This window comes from Mastacembelus armatus, chromosome 5 (assembly GCF_900324485.2).
Source record: "Mastacembelus armatus chromosome 5, fMasArm1.2, whole genome shotgun sequence".
Taxonomy (NCBI): domain Eukaryota; kingdom Metazoa; phylum Chordata; class Actinopteri; order Synbranchiformes; family Mastacembelidae; genus Mastacembelus; species Mastacembelus armatus.
Genome location: NC_046637.1, coordinates 5,472,804 through 5,490,937, shown reverse-complemented (window position 1 = coordinate 5,490,937; position 18,134 = coordinate 5,472,804). Strand labels below are relative to the sequence as shown.

Genomic DNA, 18,134 nt, shown 5'->3' with positions numbered 1-18,134 from the left:
TGGATACAAGCAATGCCAAAATAATGAGAGGTTGTAGAACTGGAATTTATCATAGCTAAACTTAAATGATTGTGAATGCAGCTCTAATATTTCTAACTAGCCAGCAGACTCAAAGGCTTGCTACCCCCATACAAACTCCTGTATCTGCCAAGAGACTTTTGGGATCACATTTGGGGATTGGACATCTGCATAACTACCCTCAGCAACAGTGGTCATTATATTCGCCAGTGGCACTTCTGTAGTTGCATTTCAATTTGAGCCATCACCATTTTAAGTATCTCTAAGTCCATTTCATCTGAGCTGCTTAGCAGTTAATCAACTGACAGAAACAGGGCAAAGGAAATGTGAAAAGCTTTTTCTGTAATTTTGACCTTCCAGCCGCAAGGTAAAAATACTGCAATAATAATAGTAAAAATGTCCACTGTGGCTGAATGACTAAAAGGAGTTGAAGCATTAGGTTCAAGTCACCTCCATGTCCCTTATTTCATGAAGGATTGAGTTCATATGAAAATAGTGATCTATATTGTAGTTTTGTTGGATGGACATTTCATTTCAATACAGTGTTGTAGTGTCGGCTCACAGATCTGCTGCTCAACAGCAGACACAGGTGGCTGAACAAATCAGGAGGAGTAAGAGGGAGCTATAATGGTCATTAGACCAGGTACAGACAGATCAAACACTAAAAAGACCAGCGCATGTAGACATGTAGACTTTTATATATATTGAGCCTAATTGTGGATGAGGAGCATTTGAGGGTAGATGACTGGGTCTGATAGTGAACTGTGAATGAGCAGTTTATTAATATAGTGTGATGTAAAGTTGATGCAACCTCAGCTTTTTTTTTTGTTTGTCAACTAATATGTGCTAAATGTGTGCTAAACTCCACCAGAAAGAAAAGCCCAAAGCAGGAGTGTCTTATATGCATCTCACTGTCCTGTGTCGTGACTGCTTTTCTTTCATGTCCCTATGGAGGGCGTGACTTACCCATGCTTCACACCCACATACAGGAAAGTAAAAGAGACAGAGTAAGTAGAAACCAGAGTGTGTGTATATCTATATATGTGTGTGTGTGTGTGTGTGTGTGTACTGATATATGCACTTTGGTCTAATTAATAATCTCATCTTCTCTCTAATATGAGATCAATGGCACCTTTATTTTACTAATCAAAATATTAATATCATGAAGATGCACAAATGGAAGGAAAAATTCATATATGAATATTTTATATAATAGATAATAAAAAATCCCTTTTAAGTGGGCAGTTGATCTGTGATAACATTTTTACACTACAGTACACCAGATTTAAGTGTGCTTATGCTAGAATTGCAGGGGGAAAACACAAATATGCAAGAATAATGCCTAATGCTAATAATTAGATTTCCCATTGAAATTAATGTTACAATTAATGTAATTAATGATGAGTCTCCAAAGACAAGCTGTGTTTAACAAGATTTTCTTTAAATTAGTCAAACCAGTTAGCAAAGCAATGGCATTTATATTGTCAGAGAATTAGAATGGATTAAATATAAAATACTGTATGAAAGGCAAGAAGTATTTAATTAACAATATATACAAATTATAATAATGTCTCAATATTATTTCGATTTTTTAAATGTTTTTTTATGATTTAGATTTTTTTCAGATACAGCTGATCATTATTTCCTCACACTATGGGAAGTGACATCACATGTTGACAGCGTGGTTCAGGCACGCCTCCCTAGAAATAAGGAGAGGGGAGAGGGCATGAGATAAACTGTGGTAGATTCAGAGGCAGACATTGGATTGGAATGGCTGTGTGCAGCTCAGCACTGCGATCTACATCAATGGGGCTCTTGTCTGGACATTTGAATTTTCTCTCCACAGCTACACAGCCCTGATACAGTGCTGGAAGGCTTAAACTGAGCTGTGCAGAGCATTGGAAAATAAAGAGGTGGACAACCTTACCAATTATTGGAGCGATGGTCCGTGAGCTTCTCTCTCTCTCTTTTCAGATCGTCAGCTTTTTCTGCACAGAGACCTGGGACTAATGGAGGAGTGCAACGATGTTGCTCTTTGTTTGTCATGCTTGAATCACAGCTTCATATATCCTTCTGTGTCAGACACCTTATTGTCTTTGTCTGTCACTGCTGCCAGATCAACTGTGAGGTAGTGTGGCGGACAGAGCCCCCTCCTCAACCCCCGTCTCCCTTGTCTGTGCCCCTGGATTCTCTTCACTCCCGACTCACTCGTGTCTATTTACCTTTCTTAAGCTGCCCTCCCCTTGCTGTTAAGCTCTGTCTTTGTGTCTTTTGCTGTCTCGCTCCCTACTGCCTACTATCTCCATCTCTTTGCTCCTGTAAAGCAAGCAGTCTGCTATTCTATCCAAGCTGCTTGCTACATGATCTCCTGGAAAACAGTTTTTGCCACTGCTCTGCTTCTTTATGGTTCCTGAGCCCTTCCAGATTTCATCTTCGCAACAGCAGAATGTACGTACACGAGGACTAAACCCTGTCCAACCCCTTTCACTTTCCCCTTCCCTTGTCCTGATCTCCTGCCCTTTGACCCTCACCCTCTTGTTCTCTACCCCCACCCTCTCCTATTCACCTCATCCCAAGCCTCTTTCCCCTTAATTAATTTCACCCCTTGACCATGTTGCCATGTGTCTGCTGGCTCCAATCTGTCCTCATCATGCTGTCCTCTGTCTTATGGACCTTTGGGGAAAACTGCCCAGCAACCTGCCTGTGCCCAGATTCTCACACTGTGGACTGCAGCGGCCGTGGGCTGACCCGTCTGCCCGATGAGATCCCCTTAGATGTGCGCAGGCTTTTGCTGGCTGACAACTGGATACCCCGCATTCCCTCAGATTTCCTGGTTCTGTACAGTGATTTGGTCTACCTGGACCTGCGGAACAACTCCCTTTCCCACATAGAACCAGGAACACTTAGCACTTCTTCCAGGCTGGTGTTTCTTGACCTGGGCAGCAACAATCTGACTGAAATTCCTAAAGGGACATTTGGGGAGTCCCGTAGCCTGATCAAACTACGTCTGGGCAACAATCCATATCTGAGCATGGTGAGTGAGGATGCTTTCCTGGGTCTCACCTCTCTGAGGGAATTGGAACTGGAGCGTAATGCACTATCTACCCTAAAGGTGGGAGCACTGAGTCAGTTGCCCTCCCTGCGGGTGGTGAGACTAGAGGGCAACCCTTGGGTGTGCAACTGCAACTTTGCCAACTTGTTCACATGGCTGATGGAGAACAGTCACAAGCTTCCAAATGGTAAGTAGCAGCATCTAAGCATTTGTTTTCCATATGCCTGACCCAAATAAAGTATGTCAATATGCACTATTAATGCAAATCCATTGCCATAGCACTTCTCTGGTCTGTTTGTTTTCCCTGTAGGACAGGAAACCCCCTCCCTCCTCTTTGTTCTAATTTTCTCGCTTTCACCCTCAGTCCTATGTCTTATAATCTGTGAGATAGTGTGTATTATGAGACAGTAACACTTTCAAAGTGAAATCTACAAGGATGCTTTGTTTTGAATTGATGATTTCAGAATGAGGTGCTAACTCATATTGAACAGCTCACATCAGGAATTTAGCTCACAGTTTTTGTGTATCTGCATTTCAACTTGCATGTAAACCAAGCAATGACCTCTGTCTAGTGTGGTAATCAGATCGATCAATTTGTGGCATATATTTATGGAATACCTATACCATTTATATTATACTTGCTATTTGGTGGACACTGTAATTCAGCTATATTCTCTTGGATTTCTTCTCTATTCCAATGAAAATCGAACCCTATCTCCTATTTCTGTGTTTAACTCCATGTGAATTTTTAGGCCCATACTGCAGACTCTGTCTACCACTCTGATTCAGCCTGGAGGGCTGAGTTAGATAACAGGTCTGAAGTTTTGGTGTGTTTGAATGTGTGAGGCAGTCTCTGTGTGTGCATGCATATCTGTAGAACAATGCAAGACAAGGGGGATCGCCATGCCTCTTTAAAAGTGTTATACTGTTGGTAGGATCAGCTTACTTGGAGTTGACTGGCCTCAGCAGCCTTCTCATAGTAAGGCTTTGCGAGGTGTGTCTTGGATAAAACTGAGTATTGTTCAAAGCTCTGTTAATATTGTTCATTTTAAAGTTGATTTCATATCATATCTGAAACATAAATCAGAAGCTCTTTACTCCTAGATAAATTATTAGAATTCTGTTTTGTTCAGAGGGAGCCATAGCTTTTTACTGAAGGTCAGTCAGATATACATCACTGTTAATGTCCTTTCAATGGGCACAGGCAGCAGTTATCTCAAAAGCACATGGTAGCTGAGGAGGCAAAAATAAACAGATCTGACAGTTCAGCCACACGACTAGGAGCTCATGCTGTTATCATATTTTGATCAGTGTGGATTTTATGTATTGCTTAAATTTGGTTTAATCTCAGAATTTAATGTGAATCACTGTGTTGTGACATATATACATATATATATATTAAAAATTCAGTTTATATATACAGTACATCATGTTGAGGTCTAAGCTGTTGTGGAAAAAGGCGTAGTGACCATTCATTCCTGTCACTGTTCACAGGTTGGTTGGGGTTTGTGTTCAAACAGTGACTGAAATCATAATACGACTTGTGTGAGAAGGGGCATTAGATAGGAATGCTAAAATTCTGGCAAAGCTGGTAGCCACATGAAACTGAGGTGTGAAATCTTCTGCATGTGGGTATTCATGTCTGTCATACAGAAGATTCGCTGATTAAAATTAAAATCTTCCCTTTGTAACTTAAAATGAAAAATGCTGCTTTTACTTTCCTCTTTGGGCTTTCTGCATTTGCCCCAAAAAGACACAAGTTTGGGCCTGTGAGGAAGTAAAGTTGATAAACTGGCAAGAAAACCTAATTCCCCATCGTATAGGACTGCAAATGCATTAATCACAGGTTCTAAGTGTGGACAACTGCAGGGCATAATGAATTGCATTAGCAGCACTGGCCAGGCAGACATCAACAACAAAGAATAAGCCAAAGGCATGGCCAAGCTGCTAGCATGGCTGCCAACTGGCCCCAGTGTATACACACTCCTAAATTGAGTTGGTAATACATTACTCACATCATATGCAGCTTATATTCCCATCAGTGAAGTTTTAAAAGCCCAGCAGGAAGTCTGTCATTTTGGAAAACACACACACATAAATACCTGCATGTACATGTGCAATATCTCAATTCGACTGCCTTTGGTCTTTTGTATTCACTGTTGTTTTCTGATGTCCAGAATATACTGTTAGGATAATAAGGCAATATGGTTTGATGACAAATAATAGTTTATTTTTTATCTTAGGCTCTTCTCTCCTGAGGCATGCGACTTAGGTCTGTGCAGGTAGGAGAGGGCAAAATGTTCTTTCACTGCACTGACATTATTCTCCAAGGCAAGTTTTTGTCTCTGTGTAGAATTAAAGGAATGCCTTCTTTAGTCTGTCTCACTGGAAGGTTTTCAAATTACTTGTTACATGAACAACTAGTATGGACTATTGATAGAGGACCACAGAGCTAAAAATGTGGTGGTTGATGTGTATATGAAGGTACATTTTTGCTATTTGTAATTGTAAGACAGAGTTTAAAAAATTTCTGCCCTCAGAAAAAGAAATCTTCACTAATCAGACAACTTACAGTTGCGCTCCTAAATTCACATAGCCCTCACACAATTTGAGAAAAAGCTGGACATTTTTGGAAAATATATCTGTACCTGCAGAATATCTGTTTGCCTTAATGACATCTCCAATTACTAAAGATACTATTTCACCACTTATAAAGAAAGGTTTTCTGCATAATCATTTATATCTTTTCAAAATGACCAATATTTCTCTAATTGTGTCAGGGGTATGTAAATGTATGAGCACAACTGCACCATCAAAATTGCTTTCTGTAGATGTTCCTGTTTTTATGGACTTGCATTGAGCACTGTTGTGTCACCGAGAGTCCTTGTAAATCCTAAATCTAGTGCTGAACAAACACAAAGTAGCTGGGAAGCTTACAGTTGAATTTACAGGCATGGGCTGTTCACACATACAGGCTTCATACTGCCAGACCTAATTAACATAATGACTGAGCTCTCGATCACAGAAAAATGAAATGACCTATTCTCTGGAGCACTGTATTGGAAGTGTGTACACATTAACAGACGGACATCCATTAGTGAATGAGGTCGACTTGATAAGCTTTTCAATATGTATCAACTGTAGCAACCATCATTACTGTGGGCGTTTCAACTTAATATCTCATTCATCATCGAGAAAATCAATTACACAGACAGAAATTGCTCTTTAAACTATATCGGTGTTTTTTCTATCCATGTGGGTGTTGCATCCTCATGTCTTTCATCATAAAACAAATCAGATATGAAGAATTACTGTTTAGTACGGCTCTGTACTTATTTTAATACTTATACTTAAATGTGTTCACAGTGACATGATGAGAAAATTCAGTAACTTAAGGAGATCATTTTGTGATCTGTTTGATTTTTGAGTGTGGTGTTTATTTACACTATTGTCCCACAACACAATGCACAAAAGGAAAGGAAGAGCTACTCACATGAAAAAAATTTGAAAAACAAGTTTTGAAGCTCGAGAAAAATATCAGAAAAGAAAAGTAGATTTTTAATAAATTTTTTCCTGTGACTGCAATTTTAATTGAAAAAGGCACTATAAGTTAATGTCAGTGCACAGACCTGTTAGGACAACATGTTACATTAATTTATTTTATATTGCAGTAACTGCAAGAAAGGCATGTAATCAGGATTAGTTCAGCATGACTGGGCTTTTGGACATGCGATTTTACTTAGATCATCTTCAGTGGGAAATGCCACAGCAGGATACTTGATCAGGATAATTGATCGGGTTTTTAATATATATTTTTTTTCAAAATCGTAAAACGTACTATATTAGAAGTCATCGTGAGATATCTATGGTTCAGTCTGTGGTGGCCTGCATAATGTAGCAGCTGCAGAGCCCATGCTGTAAACCCAATTCCCATTCCATTTTTCACATCTTGATTTCCCGTGGGATTCTGAGTTCACAAAGCAGCACACTTTTCTGTTTGCATAACTTTGATTACTGCAGGTCACCATGATGAGTGGGTGGAAGATGCTTCAAATTCTGGATAGAAAAACAGATCTCTTTTTGGATGGCTGTGCTGTCTCCAATGTGCAGCACAGATGATTGATACAGTATCTTTACATATTCTTTAGGTATTTATTTTGAGCTGCAAAGCATTGAGGCAGACATAAACACCAGGCAGACATAATTACAGAGGGAGTGAAGAATTATTCGGTTACAATTATGAAAATGTGAAATTAAAACAGTGAGAGATTCATGCAAGAAGGACACTGAGTGGAAAGGACAGAGTGGAGAATGTGTGCAATGAGTGCACAAAATGACAAGCATTCATGTGACAGAGTGGCAGTGTGAATCATTCAGGAGGGGATTCCTTTTGCCTGGAGCCTCATTGCTGTACCATGGGCATATTCAAAGTGCCTCAGCACAAAAAAGTACATATTTCGATTTCCTTAAACCAAAATACAAGGCAAAAAGTGAACATGGTTTGGTGCCTGTTTCATGAGAATAAAATGCTTTGTCTGCTGTCATGACTGTTCGTTTCTGTATTTGTTTTTTTGGGTGCTGTTTCTAAGTTTCACTAAGTAGCCCCAATCAGGTTCATAAACATTTTAATGAAGGGATGAGTGTAAACATGATCCACTGCTGTCTCCAGTGCTCTTGGGTTAAGAATGAACAAAGGCCATTTATAATTCAAAGTGACACAGTTCTACGGCACATTGAGCAGGGTAATTGGAGCCAGAGCTGCCTACAGGGCAGGGAAGGCCTACCCCCATGAGAGACTGTGGCTGAGGTCTATTGTGGAATTGTTATCAACACTAGTCATGACCTGAACATTTTCACTACAAAGTAGCAGTTCATGTGACAGGGTCAGACTCTGAATTTTCCTTCACAGCCTATCAAGTTGCTCCCCAGAGATCTCTCACCACACTGAACAAGCTGCTCTGAAAATATGATGCTATTGGCCAGCACTACATGACACGCACATGATGCCAAACTACCTCACATGACAGTACTTGGTAGCTTTACTACCCATAGGTATGTGATGAAAAAATATCTATTCCATTATCACTGGCTGACAGCTTCTTTTATCTTGGCCTAATTTAATGTTTATTTAAAGTTGGGATGTAAGAGAGAGTGCTGCCAAGGGAGAGCTGAGTGTGAAAAGGTGGACAGAATTACACAGTGTGATAGCATCAGCTGCTGCATGTACAGATGCAGGAAGGGATAATCTGCCAGTGTCAGAAATAAAAGGTGAAAAGCTAAAAGCTTTATGTCATTGGCTGTGTGCAGCGTCGTGCATGATGGATACTTTCCCTGTGTTTGCTGTGTGGACAAATGTGAAGCATGAATTGCTGAAACCTGCATATTTAGCAGTTTCTTAGTAATGAATGACAGCAGACAAACAAAGCATCTTATTCTTATAAAACTAGGCATCAAAGCATGTTCACTTTTTAACATCTCTTGTGTTTGAGAGTAAAGAAATTTAGATGTGTACATTTGTGTTTTCATGCTGAGGCACTTTGAATATGCCCATGGTAGAGAGATGAGTCTCCATGCAAAAGGAATCCCCTCCTGAATGATTCACACTGCCACTCTGTCACATTGATGCTTGTCATTTTGTGCACTCATTGCACACATTCTCTACTCTGTCCTTTCCACTCTGTCTCCTTGCATGAATCTTTCACTATTTTTCTTTCATTTTCTTAATTGTAACAGAATAGTTCTAATGGCTGCTAATTATGTCTACCTGGTTCTTTTTTACATATACTGAGTGTTGAACTTGAGTGCCATATTCATATCATTCAAGTATGGAGGTGACAATTTTGGGAGTCATCATCTTAACTAGTTTTTAAAAAAGTAGTATCTAGACATCAGTAGTTTGGGACAAGTATAGACTTTTAGGCAACTCCTGCACTTAACGTTGTGGTCACTTTAGGCAGCCATAGCTGCTGGTGCAGAGATCAATCTGGACCGACAGAGGAGGGAGGGAAGAGAAACAAGCTTCCGATATCAGTCTGTCACAGCTAGGTAGATCAATCACGACTGATAGCAGATAGCCTATCCTCTTGGCTGGCTGTAATCCTGAATGTAATCCATCAACTCTCTGTGCCAGGAATGTAACATAGCTGTGTGGACTGACATACCTGATAGTGAAAAAGCATGATTATTGTACGGTTGTCTGCTTCATCCACTCAGTTTTTGTTTTACGCTGTTGTTGTGTGCTTGTGTTGAATCTGCACAAACACTCAATATCAAACAAAAATGAACCTCATCCATTATGATAACACCTATTCTCCCAATCTGGGTATCATAATACATGGGTGTTTTAATGTCAGTGTTTAAATTCTCATGCTGTTTGTTTAAGAGGGCAGCTGACAGGTATTGAATTAAAGAGATGCCTGTTGAATTTCCAAGAGTGCTGGCACCAAACTAGGTAGATGTGGGCAATTTTTAAGCAAATTCTGACTAATTTGTCAATCATTGAACTTATCTCTGGCATGGTAATTTCTGAATCTAAACTGTGGCAGCTCTTACTGGGTTTAATTCAGAGGCTAAGTGTACATTTGAAATTGAAATTACTTGGATGAAGAAGGAAATGGTATTATGACCAAGGTATCTGTACAGAGCTAGTGTATTATTATAGTGTTTTGTTATCTAGGTACCTTTTCAGCAACAAAAATGTTTTCTTGACAAATCGAATTGGAAAGAATTATTTGGATTTGCATCATTCATGCATTTTTTTATGATACACCAGTAGGTAATAGCCTCATAGTCACTCCTGATAAATGAAAATTATTCTGAAATTAGTGAAGCTTTAAGTGTTACCTATTAATAGTAGGTTGGTAAGTGAAACAAGATACCTCCAAGCAATGTATGGCTCCCTTTAAAAATGAACTAAAGGATAAATGATTGTTTAATAATGAATGTTATTGCTCCCAGCAACACTTCAGTAGTTTTCTTTGCCAAGTGTGAAAAAATACCACATCAATTATTCTAAGCCTTTTAGAAGCTGTTAAGAGTTCACAGGTTGTGTTAGGTTTGATAGTGTTTATTAACAGAATTTTGTTTGACATAAAGCTGCTCACAAATTGAAGAAACTTCCACATGAAATTTCTATCTTTAATTTAAGGTCACTTTCATTATAACTGGATATTGTCTCAGTGAAAGCTGTGCACACTGGGAGCATGTCATACTGAGAAACTATCATTATGTTTGTTTTTTCCAGAAGATTCCACTTTTGGCCAAATACCACAGCTGTTCTGTAATTCCCCCTTTTGTCAGACAGTGTAATAGGTCTGTGGGCCCTGTTGTGTAATTTTAGGTCTAAACTGCAACAGTGTCACTCCACTGGAAAGCTACAATCTCCTAGGACGTTAGACACCAACAACATACATATCACACTGTGGAGTTTGTTACTGTCCGACATGCTCATATATCTAGATTAATAGAAAACAAAAATGAGCCCATGTTAGAAATATGCTTAAAAAACTTTGTTGTCTCTGCACCATTGGCTTGTTCTTTGCATTAATTATGATAAATGTAATAATGCTGTAAACTCCTGTGGGGGCTGTATGTTCACTAGGATAATTTAAGTCTCAGATGATATTAACCAGACTGGATGGCCTCAAAGGCAAAGGCCAAATCTTTGAGGTTGGCTTTGCCATTCAGTAAGTGTTGTGTGTCTATAAATATGATCCATTTATCTCAGGCACAGACAGGACATGCTCTCCAATGTAATGGATTTTCAGGTGTGTTCAGACTCTGTCTTTAGGCAGGTGTGTGGCAATGACACTGAAGGTGAGTTTTGTGTTTTTCACCCAAACTACTGTTAATTATAACAAGGCCAGTGCAGCCTGATGCTTTTACCATATGATTAGTTACACACCACAATTTTAGAATATTAGTGATTTTAAATAATATTAGTTGTTTAAAACATAATTTTAAAATTGTATTTATTTATTATTTATTTATTTATCCTTTGCTTTTCTGTATTCTTGGTGACGTATTTTTTGGCAAAGTCACTTCCTGTTGTTAGCGTGTTGTGTTTCTGTAACAGCTCGTTTATAGATTAGCTCCAGTTTGTGATGGCAAGATGAAGCTTCATGAAGCCATGAAGACTTGCAGCCAATTGGTTTGCAAAACGGTTCATTTCTCCAGGCTTCATTTGCACACAAATCCCCCTGATGGTCAAAGACTGTAAGACAGGCAGATGTGCTCATAGTCATTTTAACTAGCTACTATTCTCAAAACTGTCTTGCCACAGTTTGGGCACAGGAATAATGACTACCAGGAGCAACAAATAAATTAATTTTCATTTAACTATGCATTTTTCTCTTATAAGCACAAGATAACAACACACTTCAACCATGTGTTTTTGTCTCTCCTTATTAAAGTGCTTGTGATTGTAAATAGTGTGCATAAGTTTCCTGGCTGATATATTCTAATTGATGTTGCATGGTAGTAGTACACATATCAAAGTGAACCTCCTCCTTTACATCAATATTTGAAAAAGTCATATTGTACTGCTGAGGACAATTATGTTTCCCTGTTAAGAAAGAGGACAGTGAATGTGCTTCTAAACATACAAGGCCAGTGAAGGTGCTTGGGCAACTAAAGGGGGAAACTTTATTCCTTTTTATTTAAAAACAGTATTTGTTCAACGGTGTTGGGGTTTAAGTGACTCCTCTTTTTCCAAACGAGTTCTCCGGTTGTGTGGAGAGTCCACTGGCTTTTTATCTGTCAATCAATACATCGCGCCAAAATCTGAACCACTTCCTGAACCCGCGACAGGCAGCGAGGCTTCAAACGTCATCGATGACGTTACTCACCGTAAACAATACGAGGCTCGATACGCGCCACTTAACACTTCCTGGATTTCTCGAAACACGCTTCGAAGCATCGGTACAGTACGCCCCATTATAGCTAAAGACTAACTACATTTTTTGTACAGCTACTTATAAATCGTTACACATTCCCGTGGTGGTTAAGTACCGTATTTTTTGTCGAGTACTTCTTGCTATGTCCAGACTTAAGTTGTTATAGAGTGTTACTCGTTAGCGTACCAGTTAGCTCTGTTAGCTGCTAGCATGGCCTCTGAAGATCTGAAGCTCCTGACCGAGGCTAATCGGAAATATGGTAAGATTGTTATTCACCTCAGCGCCTGTGACACCCGATTACACCAATGAAAGGTTACTCAAATTAATGGGCTAGGTCTAGGTGGTGTCCAGAAACGATGTGGGCTTCGTAGACAATTGATTCCACTTTTTGGTCTGAGAGCGAGGACTCTCTTGAAATGTGGCCGAGTTTGTTAGTCAACCTAAAGTTTAACAATCCAGAGCGGACCGGAACGAAGAGACTCAGTCTTAAACGCCTCTTTGCAGTTTTCTTAAAGCCCTCACCCCCCAAACCCTATAGCGACCTACTCCTCTTGCTGAACAGAAAAAACTAGAATAGTCAGATGTGGATTATTAAATATCTGGTCTATTTCGTCTAAATCTCGGTTAGTAAATGATTTGATAACCCTTACTCAGTTTTTCAGTGAATTTCCAGACTTCCCATTTAATTTAGTTAGTTCAGATAAAGTCATTATAATGGGGGATTTTAACGTTCATGTAGATGTTGAAAATAATAGTCTTAGCACTGTGTTTGATTCATTATTAGATTCAATTGGTTTCTCTCAAAGTGTAAATAAACCCACCCACTATTTTAATCATACCCTCCATCTTGTTCTGACATATGGCATTGAAATTGAACATTTAACTTTCTTCCCAAAATCCTCTTTCGTCTGACCATTCTTTAATCCTTTAAATCTTGAATTTAAAATAATGGATCATGTTTGGAAGAAAATTCCACTACGGCAGATGTTTATCTAAATTTTAAATTTAAGAAAATTATCTTTATTTACTTCTATGCCATGTGCCAACACAGTGGAGGGCAGCTGTCTCAATCCTACTCCCTATGAAATTGATTCTGCTTTTGACAGTGTTGTAGCCTGTCTGCATGAAATTCTTGATACTGTGGCCCCTCTGAAAGAAATTAATGAATCAGAGGAGATTGGCACCATGGTACAGTTCACATTTCCGTACCTTAAAGTGGGTATCATGAAGGCTGGAGAGGAAGTGGCATTCCACAAATTTAGAAGAATTTTACCTAGCCTGGCGAAACAGTCTAATAACATGAAAAAGCTCTCCGTAAGCCCAGAAATGCATACTATTCATTACTAGTAGAGGAAAATAAGAACAATCCAAGGTTTCTTTTCAGCACTGTAGCCAGGCTGACAAAAAGTCACAGCTTTACTGAGCCCAATGTTCCCATAGCTCTCAGCTCTGATGACTTGATGAGTTTCTTTACAAATCAAATCACAACTATTAGCCATAAAATTCATCAGATGCTTCCTGTAGCTGCCCAGATGTATCTTCTACTACAGTAGCTCTTGAATCATCTGTTTGACCTCATTGTTTAGACTGCTTCTCTCCCATAGATCTCTCTGAATTCACATCAAAAGTTACTTCATCTAAATCAACATGTCTCCCTGCCATTAGTTGACTTACATTTATTAGACTTGGTAAATTTATTTCTAGTAACAGGCTGTGCACCTCAGGCTTTTAAGACTGCAGTAATCAAACCCTTAATCAAAAAGCCTAATCTTGATCCAGGAGTTTTAACTAAATGTAGACCAATATCCAACCTACCTTTTAAGACACCAACAATCTTCTCTTAGCCTAAGATGATGGACTCATCTCTGTACTTGCCCTGCTAGACCTTAGTAGTGGATTTGACACTCTCGACCACAGCATCTTATTACAGAGATTGGAGCATGTGATTGGGATCAAAGGAACAGCGTTAAAGTAGTTTCAATCTTATTCATCAGACAGATTCCAGTTTGTTTATGTTCACGATGAAGCTTCATGAAAAGTTAGTTCTGGAGATCTATCAGGTTCTGTGCTATGACTGATTTTCTTCACCTTATGCAGGCAATTTTATTAGGAAGCACTCTATTAATTACTATTATGCAGATGACACTCAACTGTATCTATCTGAGAAACCTGATGACACAAACCAGTTAGCTAGACTTCAAGCATGTCTAAAGGACATAAAGGCTTGAATGACCAGAAACCTTCTGCTTTTGAATTCAGAGAAAACAGAAGTTGTTGTATTTGGCCCTAAAAACCTCAAAAATAGTTTATCTAACAATAGAACCTCTTTAGATGGCATAGCCTTTTCATGGCACTTACATGATATATTTAAATCACATATGTTTCATGGCAGCTACAGTAGCAAAGGATGCTATAAATTGTGCTGACTGAATCTTTGTACTTCCAAATGTGTGCATTTACATGCACTATCAGTACAAAGTTGCCACCCACATTGCAAGGCTTCATCTCTACCCACCCATGTTATAAGCTAACATTCACATCATGTGTTTTTCCCTATAGTACATTGGCAATGTGAAAGTAACTTACAGTTACTAGTGTTGAACTGAGATGAACCACACTAGAGAGGACAGCAACAGAGGCACCAGCCAGCTAGGTAGATTATTATCAGTAATGTTTGCATTATGACATTTATTTAAAAATATTTATCTTTTAACTGGCTTGGAACAGCAATAGTGTCTAATCAGCACTGATGTTAAATGGATTCCAAAGGGATTGTGAGTCTATAAGCATGTAAAACTGAGCGCTGCTTGATGTAGAATTAGTTTCCAGTCTGTACATGTGTGCATGTTAAAATGATCTGGAGTCTGTGTCATTTCTTTGAGTGACTTGGAGAAGACGAGTCAGTGGAAGATGTTTGCTCTTGCAATCCAATAAACCTTTTCTATTTAAATCATGCCTAAACAATAAACTGTGAAAGTGACAGAGATACAAGAGAGTAGCAAACACTAATTTATCATACGTTCATCTTGAGATGAGTTTGGTCAAGGTGCTCTGTCTCAGCCAGTGCCCTTTGCTGATACATTGGTGCATTTATGAGATGAAACCAGACGTCATATTAAACAAGGAGGTTTGCCTTGGATAAGTTTGGCAGCAGAAATTAAAATGAGATTGCTCATTATTTGAATTGATGTTTATGTCATTCTCCAAAACACAGGCAAAAGATGAGGAAGAATTTGTCTTAGAGGCAGAGAGAGAGAGGCTACCACCCAAAGCAGCTTATGTTGTATTGCACATTAAGACAAAAATAAAGTCTGTAATAGAGACATACTTAAAAGTAAACTATACCTTCTGTTTCACAGTCTCCTAGAATTTGAACTTTAATCCCACATAGAACCTACACTCATACTGTGGGTGGGTGTACTGTACACACAATATATCTTCAGCTAATAGTGAAGACTTCTGGTTGACCTTAAGAGTTGTTAAATCAGCTCCTAGTCTTGAATTCGCAATATTTGCAACAACATTATTAGAATAAGAAGGCTGTGCACAAAAACATTCCTTCAAAGGATGCACTCTTTCCTTTTTCAGTTAATTTCAGACCTCTGCAGAGGTGTGGGCTGTATGAGTTTGAGGTTGCACTAGAAACAAAGTGGTTTGTGCAATGTGTTGTCTGACCGTGTCAAAATCAGAATCAAACGTGTTTATACCTTATTCGAGTGGCCACACTTGAAGGGAGAGTGAAAAAGCCATCTGTCATAGGAAGTGGACGATGAAATATAAAAAGGGGACATCTTCAGTCAGTCTTTCCAGGAGGACATTCACCCTAATGTCCCAAAGCTATCAGACCATCTGACAATCAGCTCTAATAGATTATACTGGCCCTGTAATGAGTAAATACAGTTCTTAATCTATCAGCTTCAGTTTTAAACCTCAGGGGGAACAATGGAATTATAAAGTCTTTTTAATTTACATCCTCTGTATTTAGACGTGGCCATACTTTGTTTGTTCTTTTATATGATGTAATTTCTTAATTCCCATCATGTGAAATTTGTCTGAAACACTATAAATATGACATTCTTAATTGCTGAGAGAGTCAGCATGTCTAATGTATCTAATCTTATTTCCTCCTGCAGGCGTGGAAGGCATGGAGTGCTCCCTCCCCATGGATGGCAGACGTGTATCGCTGACCCAGCTCTCAAAGGACAGCTTCCGTGAATGCCAGGCCACCCTGACTCTAACAGACCTGCTCATCATTATTTTCTCTGGCATCTCAGTTTCTGTGGTGGCTATCATGATAAGCTTCTTTCTGGCTTCAACTGTTCATTGCTTCCAGCGTTGGAGCAAAGGCACCAAGGGAGATGAGGAGGAAAGTGAGGAGTAACAAATATTAACTTTCAAGGTCCTGCTTGGTCCCGGGACTTCAAACACCATGAGGATACCACAGACAGTGCGCTCTATACGTGAAAGGTTTCATGCTGTTTCCTCCTCTGTGAAGATACAGGACTGTTCAATGGTAGGATATTATCCTGGTATCATTGCAGTTGTTGTGTTTGCACATGGAGATCTGAATTTTGGTAAGAAAGGACATTCCCAAGGAATGGGCCAAAGTCCAAGTAGAAACCGGCGTACACAAATACCTTAAGGCTAACACCTTAATTGTGAAAGCGAAATAGATTTTTTTTTTTTTTTTAAAAAGTGTTGCTGCATCCTGTCACATTAGTCTTAGACAAGTCAGTAATGATATCTAATGATGGACGTCTAACTGTAAAGTAAGAAATTCTTCAAAGCGACATCAGTTGGCAGGGTGTTTTAGATCATTTTCATTGGGGCTTTATCCATGTAGAAAGAAAAAGGATGTCATACCGATCAGTGACCTCAGTATTAAACTGCCTATAACATGATATGCTGGCATATCCTGCCATTTACAATGTCTTTTTTTTGGACAGCCTCACTCAGTAACAATCAAAAGTGGTTAAAAATGTACCTGAGAAGGCAAATAGCGCTGTTCCTTCTGCATGTAAATTCAGATGGTGATAAAAGTGTCAGTCAAATAGAAAGGACTTGGACAATGATCAGATGTAAGGTTGGCAGTTCAAGTTGGGTCTTCCCATTCTTTCAGCAGAATATTCCTTATATAATCATAAATTAATGTACAAAAGCAAGCAATGTATAGGCAGACATATAAATGATGTTCCTTAGATTGATAACTGTGTAGAAAGGAATACTGTGTAGAATAAACACAATATAATCATGAAAATTATGAAAATCACAGTATTAAAATACAATCTATGTAGAACTATTGTGTCAAATAATGCACTTTAAATGGAGAACCTAATTTTGGCAAGACTATTTACACCACGTAGAATGGTGTTGTCTTCATCTGCCAAAGATTAGTTTTAGGTGAAAGAGAGATACAAGTCAGGACTTTGTTGTGGATGATGTGTTTTTAGTGAGCTAGGAAACTGAAAGCTGCACCATAGCCAAATCACACTCTGTATACGCATATTGTACTCAGTCCAACAGTTACAGTCTCTAGAGCTTTATATTTTCTTCTGCTCCATTGATGACTGAACCAGCCTTCTTACTTGGCTTTGTACATGGCAGTCTTTAATCATGACTTTAACATGCAGGTCACCTCAGAACAAACAGCTGTTTTCTGGAAGATTGTGGTGAGGTTAGGTTCTTTTGATATAGTTAGACATCTGTCAGTGTAATATCCAAAATGACCACATAACAGAGTTACCGTCACCTTATTGTCCTTTTCCTGAAGATCTTCCAGTATCTTGTGGTGAAACTGCTAATTTGACATCTTGGAAACATAGTACTTACTGTATCAAGACCTACATTGACAAGAGGAACAGTAAAGTACAATCTAAATTAAATAAAGCAGTGGCCATGAATTTTATGGGTTTCTGTTTGTTATTTGCAGCCTGAGAATTAAATTCAAGCTCTCCTTGTTTTGGATTTCCATTGCACAAAGCTGGACTCCCTATATGTTTTTCCCAAAGCTAAGGTATGTTGCATTGCTTCTCACATTCTTGTAAGGCATGAATAATTCAGCAAAATTAAGATATGAAGCAGAAAGAATGTCAAGCCTCTAAATACAAGCAGGCAGAGGAGAAATAAGCCATGAGCAAATAGACTCACCATTTCTGAATGGTTAACAATGG

The 18,134-nt window shown here is 38.8% G+C and overlaps 1 protein-coding gene across 1 annotated transcript; it reads left to right on the top strand.

Moving 5' to 3' along the window:
• The first annotated feature begins 2,027 nt into the window (after positions 1-2,027).
• Positions 2,028-16,345, top strand: lrrc38b (leucine rich repeat containing 38b). The gene is made up of 3 exons (XM_026307636.1): positions 2,028-2,086; positions 2,623-3,257; positions 16,098-16,345. Exons 1-3 carry the CDS (start codon positions 2,028-2,030, stop codon positions 16,343-16,345), a joined length of 942 nt encoding a protein of 313 aa, XP_026163421.1.
• The last annotated feature ends 1,789 nt before the right edge of the window (positions 16,346-18,134 follow it).